This window comes from Puntigrus tetrazona, chromosome 24 (genome assembly GCF_018831695.1).
Source record: "Puntigrus tetrazona isolate hp1 chromosome 24, ASM1883169v1, whole genome shotgun sequence".
In the NCBI taxonomy this organism is placed as follows: Eukaryota; Metazoa; Chordata; class Actinopteri; order Cypriniformes; family Cyprinidae; genus Puntigrus; species Puntigrus tetrazona.
Genome location: NC_056722.1, coordinates 16470554 through 16492274, shown reverse-complemented (window position 1 = coordinate 16492274; position 21721 = coordinate 16470554). Strand labels below are relative to the sequence as shown.

At 35.3% G+C, this 21721-nt stretch overlaps 1 protein-coding gene across 1 annotated transcript in view; it reads left to right on the top strand.

The window, feature by feature from the left end:
* Positions 1-21721, top strand: part of cntnap2a (contactin associated protein 2a) — a 294840-nt gene that overhangs the window by 263987 nt on the left and 9132 nt on the right. The window contains exons 19-21 of the mRNA XM_043226988.1: positions 1864-2097; positions 3935-4068; positions 10697-10790. Of these exons, the coding sequence (XP_043082923.1) occupies positions 1864-2097; positions 3935-4068; positions 10697-10790 (462 nt within the window). The remainder of the gene's footprint in view (positions 1-1863; positions 2098-3934; positions 4069-10696; positions 10791-21721) is intronic.

Below are 21721 nucleotides of genomic sequence, written 5' to 3'. Positions count from 1 at the left end.
AAAATGTAGTCATCTTCATGTCGATCTAAGCCATGCTGTTGTTGTTTTTTTTGGACCTTATTGACTTTGTTTGTATGGTTTTAAAAAATAAACAACAGCTTTAGAATATATTCTTTTGGTTCCCACAATAGGAAGACAGTGATACAGGTTTATGATACAGGATAGTTCATAATTTACTCAATTCAACCTGTATTAGTCTCTTTCTTCTGTTCAACACTGAAGAGGATATTTTTGAAGAATGTTGGTAACCAAGCAGCAGTTGCCATAGACGTCCATAGAATTATTTTCCCTATGGCTACCGTAACGGTTTGGTTACCTGGTACCTTCCTTTGTGTTCAACAGAAGAAAGAAACCCATACAGACTTGACAGGACTTTCAATGGGACTTTAAAGTAGTAGTTGTACAGTAGATAAATGATCCAATCCAGGGCCTGTAAAGTTGTTGGTCCTCAGAACACATCACAGATGGGATTTTTGTACTCAAGTACTGTAATTCCTTATAACCGTACCATCCTTACCCTGCCTTTCATGCTCCCGCTGTGTCAAGGCCTTTCCCCCAATGGTACTAAAACATGGTGGTTCTTTCTCAGTTGCCTCTAAACCGCGTGTTGCTGCCTGGTAGAAAAGTAAAGATTGCTCAAGGGCCTCGCAGCAAATAATTAAACCAATCTATAGTCTCCGCACTGATTTCCTTCCTGCTCCCGATACAGCATTTGTACAAAGCTCATTTGTACTTAGCTCTCTTTTCCCTGGGGTAAAACGGCTGAATGAGAGAATGCCATGAATAACAGATAAACCCACCTCGTCCTCTGTGTACATGAGATATTCGGTGCGGGTGCACATTGTCATGTTCGTTCACTCTCTTTTTACCCTTGTGTGTATTTACTTCATTACCCATGTTGATTTCCCAGGGTTCTTTCTGTTCCACCCCATATGCAACAAATTCTGCATTGTTTATACTGCTTCTGTGTAAGGCAAATCCATGCACACTTGCACACGTCCTAGCAGTCGGGTTAAACGATCCATGTAAGGACCTTTGTTCTCCCCCTCAAGTAAAAAGGTAATAGGAAAGTGTCCTCTTGGTTTTATAGCTGTAGAAGAAGCCCCTCATGAATACAAAGCATGTCAGTAATGTCAGTTTCCTTGCCCTTCTACCTCAGATGGCCAAGTCAGACATCACTTACACATTCCCAGTGCGCATTTATTGAATAGTGGCCATGATTTTGCCGGAAGTATGATGTGTTCCTGGATGAATATCTTGTTTTGGTCCTCAAACAGCATTCCGGTTAAAGAGTCACATTTTTGACTAGGCATCACCAGCTACTTTAAAATACAATTAGTATTGCAATACATCTCATAATTCATCTCATTTTTTGTAGTTTAAAACACTTTTCAGCCTTAAAAACACTGGTTTCAGAGTTTAGACTTTTTATTATTTGAACACATACATTATGATTCACTATGATACTGGGATCAGAGATATAATATATTAGGTCAGTCAATTAAATTCTTTAATCAAATTATCAATCAAATGATAACATGATGTTTCAATCAATCTGATTAATCCTAAATTTAGGTTTGACTGTAAAAACACACCAACAATAGAGCTATTTAATTATTTTGTGTTAGAGTGCAATGAAAAGAATGATGACAGAATTTTTTCCCTTTAATAATAATCTATCCCTTTAATGTTTTTATTTTTTTAATCAAATTATCATTATTAATTGAGATTAATCAGTTGATTAATTTGATTAATCACTGCTTTTTAAAAACCTTTTTAAAAACATTTTACAGTACAATATATTTGTATTTTTTGGTATATACCTAACCCTCAAATCTGATTGGTTGTTTAATTCATTTGCAGATGTTGGTGGTTTCTTTGAGGCAGGAACACTGGTCAAGTATAATCTGGTACCTGAAGTGGTGGCTGCAGCTTCCAGCCTGGATGAGAAGAGCATTATCCTCAACCATCCTGTCGAGACCAACCTGACACGAGAAGACCTGACCTTCAGCTTTAGCACCTCAACTTCTCCCAGCCTTCTAGTCTATGTCAGCTCAAAAACACAGGATTACATGGCTGTGGTGCTTCGACACAATGGTAGGATATTTTACTCTGCAGAAGAGGGTTTTATAGCATTTCCATAGAAAAAACATTTTGGAATCTGTAAAGAAGTGAACAGATCTTTTATGTCCTAACTGTACTAACTTTTCTACAACTTTGTCACTCACAGTAAAAATCATTTAGAAACAATGGGAAACCTTTTCACAGATGAGATTGTGTTTATGTTTTTATATGCATCCACTTGATATTACAGCTTTTAAAATGATGGTAATTTATAAACTAGTATCATGTAAACTAATGCATTTCTCTTGTACTTGTTAATTTAGCTAAATCATCTGCAGAATTCTATTGCAGATATAGATATTCATATATAACTACGGTTGCAGACGTACAGTCAAAGGTTTTCATAGACTCACTCTGACTGTTTCAGTTTGCCAGATGACTTATCAATAGCGGCCCTTAAAGGAATAGTTCACCCAAATATTAAAATGATGGCATATTTTACTCAACCACCAAGCCATTCTAGGTGTTTTTTTGTTGGGTTTTTTTTGTATTTTAATAGTTTTTAAAAATTTACCCTGGCTCTCCAAGCTTGGTAATGATTGTAGATATCTGCCATTATTTTGAAGCTCTGTAAATCGGATATACTAACCTTTAAAACTAACCTATATGCCTTTGGGGGATTATCATTTGTCCTCTGAAGCAGACCGATGGCAGATTATAAAGTAAATAACCGAGTTGCGGCTTCTTGACTGACCTATGAATGTAAGTTGCATCGTACGTCATGAGTTTGAGTCATATATACAATTTGAAAACTAGAAATATTTTTGTTACAAAAACCCATCAATCTGCTTCAGCAAACATGTGATAACCCCCCGAAGGCGTATAGGTTAGGGATGAATATATCCGATTTTCAAGCATTACATAGCTTGGAAGAGCCAGGATACATTTTTTTAAATCTCTGACTGTGTTCGTCTGAACGAAGAAAGTCATATACATCTAAGATGGCTTACGGGTGAGTAAAATATATATTAAGTATATTTAACAACCATAATGTATATTCAATATATCCATGATTAGGGTTAGTAGAATAATGTCATTTGCTTGTAAAGTCAGTAAAATTGCCTATAAGAGTACTGTTGCTTTTGGTATGAACAGACAAATTGCAAACCTATCGCATCACATCTGGTTAGTCTTCTTTCATCATTACGTTCGGATGCTGATGCAATACACACATCTGTGTGTGTCTGCAAAGATTGTTCTGCAGCAGTTTTGAAACTGCACTGTAATAATAAAGTAAAATTTATTGCAGCAGGCTGAATTGCTTTTTGAAGTGGAAGCGCAACAGTAAAAGCTAATTACATGACAAATGGCAGAGCGCAGGCAATTACATCCCTGTTTGTTTGGCATAAGCGCAACACCGTGATCCAATTCTTTCAGAGTTTCAAAGTAAAACACATCTGATGTTAAAAGAAAAAGACCCTTATGCCCCTCAGGGACAGGGTTTCACATTAAACTCAGTGCCTCAGATGTAGCGTTGTTTAATTTGTAGAGTGGCGTTTTCGCTAAACACCGTTCCACAAAACCCAAAGTGGGCGCACAAGACTGGTGATACTTATTCTTTGTGTTAGGCTGCCTAAACATCGAATTTTACCCAGTAGTCTCTGAGCAAATTTATCTTGCTGGCCTGAGCGGTAACCCAAATGAGGTAATGTTCTTCCCTGCAGCCTATAGGGCCATTGCACAGGAGAACGCTGCAGAGGTGAGTGATGTCAGGGTGCAGAACTGATGCACAACTCTCACTCCAGGAAGACTGCAGTGCGGTCGAGTTCCGGATTAATCTGATCTTTCTGTCTCATCCTGTTTCGCTCAGGTACGCTGCAGCTGCGGTACAACTTGGGTGGTCTCAGAGAACCCTTCAGTATTGATATTGACCAGAGGAACTTGGCCAACGGGCAGCCTCACACCGTCAACATCTCACGGGTGGATAGAGACATAGAAGTGCAGGTGGGAAACACGCAAAGCTGATCGCTCTCAATATTACAATCATTATCGCTGGACAAACATATTATGTAATATTCACTTTTTTTTACTTGTAAAAAAAGCATCTTAACATAAATACTTTGGTAGTTGTTATCTGTGCCATACAAATACATTTGTATATGAACTGCACAAAAACATTTTTTGCTAAAAGTGTCAATTTTGTAATCTAATTAAAAGATTTATTGAATCTTATTTAACTAATTATATTCATTCTAAAATAAAATGATTTTTATATAGTTATAGTTTTATGTAGTACTGAAATAATTATCAAACAATGTTAGGTAAAAGTGCTGATTTTAAATTAGGAATTGTATTACATAAAATATTTTAGAACACATATTAGTGTAATTTAAAGTTTATTCATCTTTATAATTTTTTATATGCTTTTATTAGTAAATAATAATAAATATTAATAATAAAAATAATGTTTTATTATTAATTATTACATATTTTTGGAAAAATTTGAAATTAGAAACTACATTATGGAGTAGTATTGTATTGATCATTTTCCACAAACAATAAAAATAATAATAAATGAAATGAAATATATATGCATATATTATGAAAAAGTACCCAGGAACTATAATTAAATTAATTCATTATAAATTCAATTATTTATAATACAATAAGAATAATACATTTATAATAAAGTACTATAATTTATTTAAATATGACATTTTGTAGCTACATACTGCCATCAATGCATTTTGATCCATGAAGGATATGCCTGTTACCCAGGATGCATTGCATTGGTCTCACAGGCCCAGCTAGTTAATTGAGAGCCCATATTGATCTCTGAACTGAGACTCAAGGTGAACTGTAGATTTTATTATGTTCCAAATGGCAGGACAAGCAGCACCTCATGTGGTCGATAAGCAGAACATCCAGCAACATGAAACAATAAAGCAGTGATGTACAGAAGCACCCGATCAGTAGAAAGAGTGGTCATATCATATGGCATATAAGTTGTATTTGAGAGCAGGAGATGAAACTAACTACAAATGGGTCAGGCACTTTCAGTGCTGTGTCAAAGACTTGTATGTGTTGGCCAGGACCATCCTCGCCCCTTATTATCGCTGTAAGACATGTCCCAAGAGAATAATATTGAATGACAGAGGTGAAAAGATCATGTCAGATATACTGTGACCTTGTCAGCTAAATTGTGTGCTTTGTTGTCTTGTTGCTTTTCCTTCTCTCTCTCCATCTCTCTCTCTCTCTCTCTCTCTTTCTGGTCAGTCTGTGTCTTTGGCTCCTGCTTTGTTCCGGGCTCCTAAATCAAATAATCAAATTCCCGCTGTCTGGACGGATGAGGCACAGCACAGATAAGCCCATGGGCATGAGGCTTAAAGAAGGGCTGTAGCTCTCTTTAATTCTGCCTTATTTCATTTTTTGCTACACAGCTCTGCCAAGCCTGAGATCCTACAGACCAGAGCTGGAAATCTGGCATGGGGTGAAATATAGAGAGAGAAAAAGAGAAAACCATAGCCCTTTTACCCTGTCTTTATGGCCCCTGGGAACCCCGCTGACATTGCAGCAAATAGAAACCCAGAGCCATCTTTCAGACAATGACCTATGTGTATGAGGGGTTTAGGTGTGTGTGTGTGTCTGAGTATGTGTTTATGACACTAGGATAACTCTCCTTTATTTTCTTGTGTGTATAACTGTGTTGAGCGTCCTTTAGCACTACTCAAGCGCGCACACACACACACACACGTATACTGCATGGCAATCAAGCTGGTACTCCTAAGGTAGATCACGTAGACGTGTAAATTAAAGGCAGGTTGCCTACAGATATCTGTTATATTTGTCCAAGCCTGATAAGTTCTGTTTAATTAGCCCAGCAGGTTTTTTTTAGAGCTGTTAAATTAGCTTTTCTTTTCAAATTACAGATCTATTTTTTTAGTTTTGTTGGAAATTACAAATAAAATTAACTTGCTTGACATGTAATGCATGTCCACTTGTCCACTATGTTTTTATGATAATAATAACAATAACAAAACCCTTTTTTAAACATAATTTCTTTTACAAATATTTTATAAGATATAGATATGTACTTTATATAACGATCAGGAATTTGGCGGTCGAAAATTTGTTTTGCTTTGCCTTGCTTCGTTTTGTGCTTACCAAGGCTGCATTTATTTGATTAAATCAATATGTTTACAAAACACTGTAATAATTGGAAATATTGTAAATATCACATCATCAATGTTGGAAACTTAGTGTTAAGTATTTGTGTGGAAACGATGATACTTTTTTTTCAGAATTCTTTGATGAACATAACATTATATTTAATTAAAATAGAAACCTTTTGTAACATTATTAATGTTTTTGCAAATTTAATTTTTTTATATTTAATATATTTAATATTAATTTAATATATTTATTTTTAAGACATTTTCACTAAGCCCAAATATTAAAATTAATTTTAAATTTAAATTTAAATTTACCTACAAAGACAACATTTTTAGACAAAACTCTAAACTAAAACTGAAATATACATATATTAAAAAAAAAAAAAAAAATCAAAACTGATGTGAAATATTGATGTAAACATATCACAATTACACTAAATTCACTGCAGAATAATGCTATCCTATCATTTAAAGACAGTAGGGCCAATTTTGTTCATTCGACTTTTTGAAATAGCTTGTGCCAGGGATATATCTAACAGAAAAAACATCTCAAATTGTCAAATGATTCATAATAAATGATGATCTACCACTGGAGTTTGTGATTTCTTTATGCTGATTGGTCATTGTGGTTTTTATCAGTCATGGAAGGTGGCCGTGACAGTGTTCTCTCTAGCATGACGCATTTTAATCTATCTTTTCTCCACGGCTCCCTATTCATTCAAGTGAAATTACAAAACAAAATCCAATTGCATCCCCACTCCTGATATACATCTACTTATGCAAAAGCATAACAGATGCAATTTTGGTTTATTGAAATCAAAATTTATATCAGAGATTAGAATCTGGAGCCTCCGTACTATAAATGAAAGTCACAGGTTGATCAGCAACACATATCTTATTAAATATATTAACTTATTATTGTAGTGATATTATTTACATTTCAGGTTAATTAATGCAAAAAATGAGTATTATTTTACAGACCTGAGAAATTATTGATCAAAACAATCAGAGACTGTGACTAAATTATTTGTGAATTGAGGAATCAGATTCTGATTTTGCGTTTTAGATTTCTGTGATGCAGGTTTTGATCACCTGTGCATTTTTCCAGCAGAGAAAAGAGCTTGCTTCAAAAGGAATATGAGATGAGAGACAGTAACATCAGTCCAGCTGACCTTTTGCAGACACCCACGCCTGTGATATTTCTTTTGAATGAAACATCACACCCTTTTTGAATCAGACAGTGAAAGGTCAAAACATAACTAAGAGAACATCCATGTGGGAAAAGCAAACAGATGTACTTGATCTTTTAGAAGTTTTTGAAGATTTTTTAAACCCTAAGGCAAACAGCAGAGCACACTTTCATTTTGGGATGTATTATTAATTTAGATTAATGAATACTTTTGGAGTTCCCGCTATCAGGTCAGCTTTCTGTCAAAGTAATGTGGTGGACATTGCACTAGGCTTTTATTATTGCATTAAGCCACTTTTTCACCATCTCTGACTAGAAAACAGACCAGCAATCATCAATTTGCGAAAGAGAATAGTATGAGCTGTGTGGACGTCTATATGGAATTGACCACATAAACATAATTCTTTGAATACCATGTCAGAAATAAGACTTTTATAGTTGTGTTTTTTGTTTTTTGGGGTTTTTTTACACAACCTCCACCACAACTGCATATCATCATGATCTTTGGATAAAAAAAATTATTGTGTACACTGTGTACATTGTGTAAATGTTTTTGTTAGTTAAAGTACACCTGAAATATATATATATATATATATATATATATATATATATATATATATATATATATAAATATATATAAAAAACAGATACATAAAAGTAAAAGTAATACATAATTTGGAAACTGTAAAGGCTCTACTTTTATCTGTGTAAAACAAAACGTTACATGCTTTTATAAAATAAAACCATTTCTGCCGTCTCTGTCTATAGGAGCGCTTCACAATGATGAACCAAAACTCAGTGAACTGAGTCACGCAGAAAGCTTAAAATCACTATTTTAAAACAAAATAATTAAAAGTGAAAGAAAAAACTCTTTCACTATCCGCAAAGATGCATTTCAGAGAGATGGTGTGTCACTTAAATATACAAATTGTCTAAAATATAAAAATAAGGCAAAGCCTAAAAAGGCCTGATTATATCTTGTACACCTGCAGATGCTACTGTGCGAGAATGATGTAATATGCGCAAGAAGCTGCTTATAAAGCCCTGAGACGAGAGCGTCGCATTCAAAGATGCCCATCGTAACATATTTACATTGAAATACAATGGAAAAGCACCGCAGTAAAATGAAACATTTGTTCTTATGTTTTATTTTATATTTCTTAATTTCCACACTCATCTTGAGCGAGGGGACGGGATAGTTCGAGTGAGGAGCCAGCTCTGTTTGTGGTGTGTACCCAGTTTAAGTTATTCTCTCAGTGGGGTTGCAGCTATAACTCAGCTTGTATGCCCCGGGGATCTGGCTGTCTTCTCCCAGGCCGAGTGTCCCCTCTCTGGGTGGCCGCAGCGCAGGAGGGGCCCTGTCAGAGAGGAGGCTCATTGGATGGAGATTAATTATAGGCCCACAGCAGGGCTCATTAGCACTAGCCACATCAGAATGGGGCCTCAGCACCACGAGGGACAGTCCCTCTCTCTCCGTGTCATCCCTCCATCCCTCCTGCCCATTAGTTTCAGAGGTAAACAGGTTGAAAGCAATTTAATTTGGTCACATTATACCGTCGACGAATGGCAACACACCCTCCTCCATTAGCGGCGGCAGAAACACAAGCCCACGAGGTCTTCTGAGATTGACCAATGTAATTGGATAAGGTCTGGAGACTGCCGGTAGCGGTGAGGGAGGGCTTCCCCTGCTTGATTTACCCAGCACAAACGCACCTGGGAGGCGTCTGAATAAACATGCTTGCATTTATCAGTCCGCCACATCAGTGGAACAAATTAGAGCTGAAATATGTCAGACAAATGCCATTGTGTTGGAGTCTCCGTTTCTTTCTTTGAGGCTAATTTGTATTCACGGCGGTGCGCGGCGATGAGAGCACCACTTTCACAACACAGAGGAGACTAAGAGAGAAGCCGTATCTTCGAGCACAAAAAAGTAATTTAGCGGAAATAATTATTTTTAATACCGAGGCTGAGATGCCTCATGCTAATTAGAAGTGCCAGTGAATCAGCAGTAACGGGGTAATTAAAGCTGTCACTGAATGTCTGTGTGTGTGTGTGTGTGTGTGTGTGTGTGTGTGTGTGTGTGTGTTTCATTCAACTGTTGCCGCCTTACTGCATATCAGCGTGATAAAAACGAATAAAAAAACTAAATACAAAATTACAAAAAAAATACAATTTAAATTATTTTGTTTCGTAAATTATTATATTGAAATAAAACTAAAATAAAATAAATCTTGAAGCACTAACATTATTAACTAAGAATAAATAACTAAATCTAAACTAAAAATAAAACATAAGTAACATTAAACATAACAAAATGACAAAAACAAAATTAGGTTAGTAATTAAAATGAATAAATATTATAAATAATGAAAAATATGAATAGAAACTATAATAGTATGCAAATAATATGAACTATTATACTATGAATTAAGCTACTTACGTTTGACGTGTAAATGAAAGCGACTATTTCTATATAAAAAAATATTAATACAAATCTAATGCTAGTTCGAACCCTGCACTTTTTTAACCTCTGCATTTCCACCTGGAAGCAAATGTTTTATTTTTTATATATACCTTGTGCATTTCATTGCACCTTACAGTATATGCAAAATACTGCTGTGCCAAAATAATAAAGATTAATTATGTCTAAAAGTAGTTTCATTAAATTAAATAATTAAAATAAATGATATTTTTATTAAATAAAAATAGCCGTGATTACTATTAAATACACTGAAAAATGGTAGTAGTAGTAGTAGTAGTAGTAGTAGTAGTAGTAGTAGTAGTAAAATACATTACAAAGTATATTTTAAATAAGTGTTGTAATACTTTGTTAAATATTTCAGTTGTTTTCTATTAGTTTTATTGTAAGTTATCTAAAATGTAAAAAAACATATATATACATATATAAACATAATATATATATATATATATATATATATATATATATATATATATATATATATATATATATATATATATATATATATATATATATGTGTGTGTGTGTGTGTGTGTGTGTGTGTGTGTGTGTGTGTGTGTGTGTGTGTGTGTGTGAACAAATGGACATTTTTCTGTCTTTTTAAGAAGTAATGGTGTGTTGTTTTGACTGTACAGTCAGTGATGAAATATTTAACCAGTAGATGGCACAATTGTCCACTGTTGTGAAATATTAATGGCACGGGCATTTTGTACTTGACCCTGAGCAGCAGAAATTTGTATATCATTTAGTTTGTGTGTGTTTCTGTTTTCTGATTACCTGTCTTTGTTTCAGCTGGATCATTATCCCCCAGTCAGTTACTCCCTGCCTGAAGCCTCAGACACACAGTTCTCCCTGGTGAAGTCCCTCTTCCTGGGTAAAGTCTTTGGTAAGTGCTCTGTTTCTCTGCTAACTGAAATGAATCTGTAACGTCATATGTTTCGTGTTTCACTTTATTTGTAGTTTGATTGTAAAACAAGAGCGCAGATTGATGTTTATACTGTCCATATAATATTTTGGTAACACTTTACTAAAAGTGTTTATGTATAAAACATTCTAAAAGTACTTTTAATACACAAATACATTATTATAAATCTAATACATTATAACACAATACAATACAATGGATTGCAACACACATTGTGAATAATTATAATGCACTATACCCTTTAATGATGCTGTAATAAGCCATTATACATATACACTTTAAGTAAAGTGTTAACAGTGTTTTCTCTCTTCTTTCGTCTGTTTCTGATCTTTTAACCTTTAATGGTTAAAAACTCTGCTTACGTGAGTTGGTTAAGACAGAAATTAGTATAAAAACTGTATTGCCTAAATTCAGCCACTAGATGGTACTAATAGATCATTCTGTGAGAATATGATTTTGGCGCATATGCTGTTTGGCATAATATTAAAAATGTATGATTTAGTGTTCAACCTTTATATGCTTTGTTCACATTACAACAATTTCTGCAGATACAAAATACAATTTATTTCACAGAATCGGTATTAATTGGTAGAATTTTTTGATTCCTTCTTTTTCCAGGACAGAACTGTGTAGCAACTCGCATAGAAAGTATGTGAGGAAAATGACATGCTTTGCTTTGTGTAGTCTGAGGGCACAGAAAGTCAGGAATATAATTTACTTCTGCCAGTCCACAATGTCCTTGAATGCCCTCTAAAGATGTCGGTGGCTTTAAGACAATCGCTTAAAGGTCTCTTACCCGGAGGCATGTAACAGACATGCACTTTCTTCAGTGAATACCGATGAGGCACCAACCGGAGCCCATTATGCTCAATTCAGCGCTGCCTGCTGACACGCCAAAAACAGCAAAGTGACCCGCTGTTGTTACCAATAGCAGGGGGCGGTTCAGTCCGCCGCACTAACACCCGAAGCCTGCCGGCATTATCCACCTGCATATACATTTTTAGCAAAAATCATGGAAAGCAGAAACAGTTTGATCTCTCAGCCGAATCTGGTTTGCTGGTCCATCAGTAAACTTCTTATCATCTTCCTGTCTGCAGGCTCATAATATCAGTCTTGTCTATCAGAGCGTGCTGTCTTCCTGTTTGCACAGTCTCTGGAGCCTCTGCATCAATTCATGCTGAAACTGTCCGCTGCCCTACCTCCCTCATCAATCATTAATGGCTGGAGACCCCTTTTTCAGCATGTTCTGCTTAAGGCAGTGTCTATGGCCGACCTGCAAGCTGTTTGTGGAATATTTACCTTAACATATTTGGGAGGAACAGCTGCGGTCCCATCATGCCAATGACACCAATTGGTTGATGCTTTTTATACGGTGGAACGGAAGAGTTGGTGATGGTCCTGTTTTGACAGAATTTTATGCAAATTTTACACGTGATAAAAAGGCATGTGTTAATGTAATGCTGTGCTGTGATATTCTTTTAGTGCGTAATGTAAATTTATGCAGCGAATTGGGATGTGGAATCTAGTCTTCGCAGCTTCCTGGCATTGTTTTCAGCTTTTTGGCATTAGACAAAAAATCTAAAATCACGGCATACACGAATATTGATCAAATGGTATTTAATTAGATTGCTCAAATATTTATTAGTGTTGGACGACGTACAAGTCATTGCAGTGCATTCTGGGAATGCCTTTACAACAAAGGTTCCATGATTTTTATCTGCTTGCCAATGATTCAGATTTTTTCTTCACCCTGCCAAACGTTTCTCTGGCGTCACCGCAAAAAAAAAATTATAAATTAATTTTTTTAATTGCCAGAAATGTTTGTAACATAAATGTTTTCCTTATATTTGTTGTCATTACTGTTATGAATTGAATTTACATTTTTATATTATTTACTCAAATGCAACAATCTGGAAATCATGTATATTATGTAACTTCTTAAATGTATCAGTATTTTTGCTGGAAAACAAAGACATAGGTCACAGTGAGGGCTGGCATACCGGGTATTTTCCGGGAGGGCCCGGTACAGTTTTATTTTAGCCTAATCACAAAGCACTATAAAGATGGAGTGAAGGGGTTTCCTGCTCCGCCTATGAACATAGCGCTTTGCCTCTCTTCCTCCTTCCTCTCAGTCTCTAAAAATGGACAGATCAAAGCGAAACGGTGGTGCTGAAAAGCTCAGGGAAAAGTAGCTTACTAATTTGGAGGCAGATGCCACGAAATGTGCCTCGTCATCGGCATTTTCTAAATGTGCAGAGCAGCGTTATCAAGAACAGGCTTGCTCTGCTGTGAGTGATGAGCCAAAGAGACAGGCAGGAGGAGAAAGAGGTTTAATCAGTAGGAAGCTTGATAACAGGGATGAAGGAGAAAAGGAGGTTTCTATCCTGTCCTAATGTGTACACATGTGTGTGCCATGACTGTAGAATATGTAGAACACTTTCTAAAACAGTAAAAATGTGTTCCTTGGACTGTGTGGCTAAGTCAAATGTGTGCACAGAGGTTTCCATGGGCCACTGAGAATAAATCTAGATGGGATCGAACGAGATGGGATATTTTCATACCATTTTTTATTTGGTGAGTTTGTATTATATCCAAATACTTAACTTTCAGTATTAAAGATTAGATTTAATGAATTAAATAGCTTATTTTCTTTGGAGGATATACATATATGTGGTGGGTCTATATGTGGTGGTGGGCCGTCTGGACCAAAGGACGTCAGGACCAGTTTTTTCGTCCCAGTCCAGCCCTGGTCACAATATGATTTTTAGTTTCTTGCTAGTGCTTTCTACACTTTTGTAGTCATTTACAAATACGATACAAAATATTATTAGCTAGCTAAATAAATTCTGGGTTAAGTCTTGGTGGATATCAGAATATATATTTTCTTATGTGTATGTATGTGTGTGTATATATACAGTATATACATATATATATATATATATATATATATATATATATATATATATATATATATATATATATATATAGAGAGAGAGAGAGAGAGAGAGAGAGAGAGAGAGAGAGACTATATTAAAAACTAGACTATATTAAATTTAGAAAACATTTAAGTTTGTATCCTTACTTTTGAGCCTTGTATATTTGATACAAACTATTTAGTTGAAATTTTTTTTTATTCAATCAAAGCCATCTTAAAACAGAATAGTCATGGAAGCTTAACTTTTGGAACATCATGTTGTGAAATACTTATAATGCTTTAAAATGCTTCAAATGGCTTCAAAGTCAAATTTCATTTCAAACCCTGAGATGAATTTAGTTTATGTCAAACACTGAGAATTAAATGTGCAATGAGTAAGTTGATGATCTAGCAACCTCAATCTGTCATGCCTACATGTTTAGAATGAATCAAGACAGCTTGTTATAGAAAACAAGAACTCCTGACACAGAAAGCTGAAAAAAAAAAGTTAGTCTGTGAACTCCGTGAGTGCTGTGACAGGAAACACTGGCTGCTGACATCCTCCGGTTGTTCAGGTGATTGCTTTTTGTGCAGGCTGATGCAGGATAGCCCTGCAGGGATTCGTGAGTGCAGAAGCTCATTTAAACATCCAGATATAAGTGAGCCTGTACAGTATTCATGAATCAGGCTAATTGGACATTGAGCTGAGTGTGCTATCTCTGTCTCCGGACCATAATTGTGTTTTAGGGAATCAGAGCAATAAGGCTGGGAGAGGAGAAAAGATAGTTTGAAACTGGCTGATATCATAAACTATTCGTGATTGGGCTGATGCCTTTAGGTGCTTTATATGTGCCAGGGTCCTGCAGTGCATAGTATTGTTTTTTTCATGAATATTTGCAATAATTAGGGCCGTCAATACCTCCTGTATTCATATTTATGATTTAATCAGGTTGTTTTTTGTTTGTTTGTTTGTTTTGGCATTTAATACATTTAGGTCACCTTTAATTGTGAAGACATTTATAACGTTACAAAAGATTTCAGTTTAAATTGAATTCCATGGTTTTCTGTATCAGGAGATAATAAAAAAATTATCTTGTCTTTGGAAAGTCAATTTGGAAATAAAGCCTCAGATAAACAGCATCACATGACGTATCTCACCGTGTCATTATTTGATTAACAAAATTAAGCCAAAATGAAAAAACAATGTGTGACAAAGTTAGTACACTCATGATTCAATGGCCTGTAGATCAACTTTTGCCAGCAGTAATTTGAAGTAATCCTATTAAGCAGTCTTTCACATCGTTCTCCAGTTTTTTTAAGGTTTAGGGCATTTGTTTATACACATCTCTCACTACATGATATCAGTCAGGATAAGCTCTGGACTTTGTCTGGTTACAGCAGAACCGTGATTATTTTCTTTTCAGCCGTGCTGTTGTAGAATTGCAGGTGTGCTTGTCCTGTTATCCTGTTGCTTCATCCTGTTTTTGAGTTCCTGGTGACCTCAATGACTGTACCCAGGTTCTTTGGCTAGTAAACCAGCTATCTCTCTGTGTCTAGGTCATTATTCTAGAAGACTTATGGTTTGTTCAGATGCAACTTTGCAAACCTAACAGTACTGCCATGCTTATTTAGATTTTTAAATGACTGCATATGTAGATGCACACACATCTAGACACAGACAAAACAGCTGTGCATGTGCTGTATACATTTTTAGAATGCATCAGATTATTAATATTTATGATTATCACTGGCATTACACCACATCATTCGTTTTGCAGAGTCATATTGAATCAGTTCTGCATATTTAATCATATGGTTTACATGCATTTATTTTGACAAACACCAATAATGAAATAAGTGTGGTTAGGTGGTTAGGTTTTAAAGGAAATGTGCAGTATGCAGTCCTTTGTTCGTTTGATACTCTGTTGGCAAAGATGTTGATGATACAGCAGTCTGAGCTTTTGAGAAACCACATGCGGTCTCCATCTCTGTCGTTTTTTTCTCCTTCTCTCCTCCGGTGCCAGACTTTTAGTCTTATCGATGGCACTAGGAGACTGATTTGATCAATACTGAATCTTGCTATATCAAGGTCATTTGCAAGAGGATGATTTTGAGCAGAGAAAACTATTATTGCCCATACAGGGTTAGTGGTTTATTCTGAACATCTTAAAACAAGTGTCTGACCTTACAGCTATGAATGATACCTTAAAGGAAATGTTTCTTTATTTGAAGAAATAAAGAACATATTAGAAGAAATTTTGCATTACATCACCTACTCACTAACGGATCTTCTGCAGTGAATGGGTGCCTTCAGAATTGAGCCCAAACAGCTGCTAAAAACGTCCCAGTAATACACAAATAATCCACCCGACTCTATCAATTGACATATTGGGAAGTGGAAATATGCATTTCTGTAAAAAAATAGTTCATAATCCATAATAATGGATTATGGTCTTTAACTGTTTTTGCTAGTAAGCAGTGCTTGATCTGTGCATATTTCTCTCCTGATTCAGACAATATGAGTTTTCACCAGAGAATGCTGTAATATGGATATATGTATTTTAGCAACGGTTTAAAATTAATGGTGAATGTTTACAAACAAAGCTTTTTGCTTCACAGGGCATTATTGATTGATAGAGTCCTGTGGATTATTTCGACTCTCATTCTGACGGCACCCATTCACTGCTGAGGATCCACTGTTGAACAAGTGATGCAAAAATTCTCATTTGGATTACCCGAGGGTTGAATAAATCTGGATGCAACTGTTCCTATAAATCGTGCTGTTCGCTGAGAAGGTGTGTGCTATTACAGTTAGACTTTTCACTTAGCAGATAATAAAAACCAAAGCCAAAGGAATCCCATCGATTTATATTGAAAGATATTGGGTCTGGTGTCTACACATAACTTTGTACTTTGTATCCCAGAGCATCACAAATATCACATCATCACCCACTCAACACCCACTAAACTAAGTGAATTTACAGTAATTGGAGGTCTGATAAAGCTAATTAAATGACCATGTGCTTTATGGCCCATGAAGGCCACATCAGACATTAGTATTCAGCATTCCATCACAGACTCCGCCTCCAGCCGAGCCGCATGGCTGTGATGATCTTAATTCTCTACTGATTCACCAACCACACCCCGCTATCAGAATTCAGTCTCCGTCCTGGTGTGCTCTCACAGGCGGCTTTGTCCTGGATGAGTGGAGAGGCTTTTCATCTGAGGTTTGTGAGTGGGCAGAAGGGCCGATGCGGCTACTCTTTGTTCTCTGTGGGTGGTGCTGCACCAGTGCTGCTTTATGACACTCAGATCCTCTAGAGTAGTGCTTCTCAAGCAGGGGGCCTCGGCACACCTCCAAGGGGAGAAGCAAGATGGCTTAAAAGACAGAAGTTGAAATCTGTTAATAATTGGCTTTTTGTATTTATTTCATGCAATTCAATGAATGTAGTTTACTATATAGTATATACACATTATTAATAAACACATTACATTACACACATATTACGTAAAGAAAATGTGATTAATCGTTTGACAGCACTTCTGCTGACATTTTTCTCAAATATCGTTGACAAATCTGTCTAAATCTGTGTTAGTGAGCATTTCTTCTTTGCCGAGATAATCCATGCACCTCACATGTGTGGCATATCAAGGTTCTGATTAGACAGCATGATTATTGCGCAGGTGTGCCTTAGACTGGCCACAATGAAAGGCCACTCTAAAATGTGAAGTTATACTGTATTGGGGGGGGTCTGAAGAGGTCCAAAAACCAGTAAGTATGTGGTGTGACCAGAAAATAAATCTTAGATTGTTGAGATCAGCTCATGAAAAATGGGGGCAAAAACGAAAGTGTTGCGTTTATAATTTTGTTCAGTGTATATACACACACACACAGTGGAGTTGAGTCTGAGAGTCTCCGCATTCACTTGTCCTCTTGTGTAATTGTTTTATGTGGACAACCAGACGTTATGGGGTAGTTAAATGAATTAGCGTAAAGCTGTAATATTATAGAAATCACAGATTTTAAATGTTAACCTAATAATGTTTTAGCTTAATTTACTAGGTAAAAATTTCCAAGTTTGAAAAAAAAAGGTCCTGAAATGCCTATTAAAATGTTTCATATGGATAGTTTATGAAGGTCCAATATTTGATATTTGTGATGACAACATGACCATACATGTATGAAATTCTCAAACTGAAAAAAAACCTCTTCTTTTGGGGTCCAGTTATGTTGATAGTCTCAACAATTGTTTGAGACATGTGAATCCCAATGCGTCAAAAAATTAGGTTCCTTTTATATGTCTCACCAAAGTTAGATTCAACAAAGAATATTCAGAGGAAAAGAAAGAAGGCATTTTTAGAGGAAATGTAGGACACCTTTGAAGTCTATTCCAGTTTTGACAGGCTCCCACTGCAGGATAATGAAGGAAAAGGGTTGAAGGAGAAAAGGGAAACTCTACAGGGAGAAATGACTCAAATATGATATATTCAATCTGGCAAGTTAGCATGTTTTGAATCTCACTTCTTCCGTCCCATCTTACTCCCCATGAAGGGGATAAATTACCTATTTACTATAATTAGCAGTTGTATAGATCCCTGATGATCCCAGTGGTTTCTGAAGCAGTCACCTCATGTTAAATGGGTTTGCAGTGATTCAGCAGGTTTGTGCTGGCTGCTTTAGAGGGAGCAAAGCAGGTGGGAGGTAGACGCCTGCTTATCTTTCTCAAAGAAACCAAACATCTCTGAAATCCTTTTGTCAAGCATCACTGAAGGTTATGTGCTTTCATGCCTGGCTGTCTCCTTAATGCAACCGAATGAGATTCTGTCATTTTCATATTGTTGATCTCCTGGCAGTTTTTCAGCGCTTTCTGTGCAGATCTGCAGACACCTCAAAGGGATGCAAATACTTCAAAGGATTTATTGTTTTACAGCATTGTTTGCGTATACCATTTTTATTATTGCAATTCCCAACAACATATTCACACTGAATTTCTTTAGGCTACTTCAGATAAGACTAGTTTTTCCTGAGGAAGGTTCATATCTTTTGCAGATGTACTTTAAGATTCTAATCATGTCAACAATTAATCACACACACATATATATATATATATATATATATATATATATATATATATATATATATATATATATATATATATCAAATGTCCTTTATTAAACAAGTGTGACTTGGACATTGTTTTGAGAAGTAATTCTGTTCAATAAGAGCTTTTATTTCATTTTCATTGTTTTTTTTCCCTTTTTTCCCTTCTCATTCCATCTCTTCAGTTGATTAAAACCAAAAGCAGAATCACCTCTGCAGTGTTCTGCCCTAAAGCCTTCATAGCATTAAACAGGCTCAGTCAGGAGATTTCATTCCCATTTAAATTACTTCAACTGATGCCCTATTCGTCAGTCCAGGTGTGTGTGAAGAGATTTATGCCATCCTTACATCAGTCTGAACGGCCTCATCACCCATGATTCATATAGTAAGATGAATCATCATCCTTGTGCTTCTGTTGGGATGTAACTGTATGAATCTCAAGATAAAGATTCAGAACCCAAAATTAACACACAAAGCAGCTTGAAGCTCGTTTGTATCATAAGAATTCATGTTGGCTGCATTAACAAAACAAAAGCGTCACATTTCTGCTTTAAAGTGTGAACCAGATTATAAATGTAATATTACTATAATTGAGTCTGTTTTGACACCGTCATTAAGTACCAATTATAAGGAACCCCCTCAAACCCTGACGGTTTAAGATGGGAATAATGTACAGATTTATAGCCAGCTACTCCCTCGAGGGGCCGATTTACATTAGAAAGGCGCACAAAAGATTTCATTTAGATGACTGATAGTCTCATAATGTTCCCTGAGGACTAAACACTATTCACTCAGTCTCTCTCATGTTTCTACTGTATGTATCGCATACAGCTGGGCGTGTAGTTTGCAGACACAAGCTATATTTCGTGTATTTTTCTACATTTTGTCTATGGAGGACATCTGTCGGATTACCACAGGCAGTAAAGTCCAAACTTGTTATCATGCTTAGTTAATATAGATTACAAACAATCATTTTATTAGTTAAAAAATTAATTTATTAAATAAACACTTTCCTTTAGAAAAAAATAAATAAAACTTCAAACTGAAATATACCAGTCACTGGAGAGAAACATATTACACTTAATTAATATTTAAATGTTAAATTATAATGTTGAAAATATTATTTAAATATTTTTTAAGGGAAAATACATTTAGAGATTCTTAAAATGGAAATCAGTCCAATGGAACAAAAGGTTTAATGTTAAATTTATTTATTCATTTTAACATGTTACACTTAAATAAATAGGCTTTAGTAATATAATGTTGAAAATATTATTTAAATAATATGTAGTATTTAATTTTTTATTTCTCAAGGGAAAGTGCATTTAGAGATTCCCAAAATGGAAATCAGCCCATGGACACATAAATACATTACATAGAATATTAATATCATGATATATATTACACTAATTACACATTAATACAAAAATACATAATAATCAATATTATATAATGTTGGAACATATTATTTAAAGATTTTTTTAATATATAATTTTTAGCACTGAGCAATGATTAATTGTGATTGAAATAAAAGAAGACTGAAATAAAAGTTTTTTGTGTGTAATATATAAGTTTTTTATTTTGAATGTGATTGATCATTCTCCAGCACTGAACAATCTTTTTTTTAAGTATGTTTGAGAGTCATAGGTGACAGAGCAAGTTTTTACTTCCACTGTTTCCCACACCAAGTCTACAGCAGAACAGTCGTTTGGACGCGTGATGTCAAGAAAACAAAATTATATTCTATTACAGTGAACAGAGCTTCTCTGAAAGACATCCTGATGCAGTCCGCCTGGTCTCCATCAAAGCCTTGCTGAACAGATGGGTGATGTCATTGGCTATTCTGTGTTCATTGCACGGCTCTGGGTGCAGTCATCGTCCAGCGTGAGGGGCTCCAGATCCACACCACAGTAGAATCCGGTTTCCAGGTGTTGCTGAAGCAGGATATCAGTGAGTGCGGAACAGAAGAGGGGCTGCAGTCTGTGATCACCCAGCCCCAGCTGCAGACGTACACACTCACACACACACAGGCATCCGCAGCGTGGAGAGGAGCACACACTGACAGAGAAGAAGGTTGGCATTTTGGAAGAAGAAAGTGAGATACAGCTGAGATACAAGCTTGTCAGGCAGGTAATGTTTGCTTTCTGTACTGCAGCACTGAGGGCTTTGAATGAGGATGTGAGACTGTGTTTCCAGGGTGAAGGATGCTGTACATGTGGTTAGTGTGATCATCCACTTTTATGTATTCCCGTTCCTAATATTGCATTAGCATCAGAATGTATTGTAGCATTGCTTGGTTATTGATTTGTTGGGCAGATTGTCTGCATTGCTGGAATATGTGTGTGGTGGAGGTAGTGTAAGGTGGTAGGGGGCTGATGGAGCGCTGAGGTTTAAATTCATGAAATGAATTTGTCTTTTTTGCCCAATATATTTCAATACAATATATACAATATATATACATTTTTATTTCTCTTTCATACTCAAACCTGGGTGTGTATTATATATATATATATATATATATATATATATATATATATATATATATATATATATATATATAGATAGATATATATAAGATAGATAGTTAGATATGATATGCATATTTATACATTTATCATTTTCAAATAATTATGTTTTTATTATTATTTACTACTACAATAATATTATTAGTTTATTTTTATATTGTTTTTATTGTGAATAACTATAGCATATATATATATATATATATATATATATATATATATATATATATATATATATGTATATATATGTATATATATATATATATATATATATATATATATATATATATATATATATATATATATATATATATATATATGTAATATCCATTGCAATTTTGACACTTATGACTGG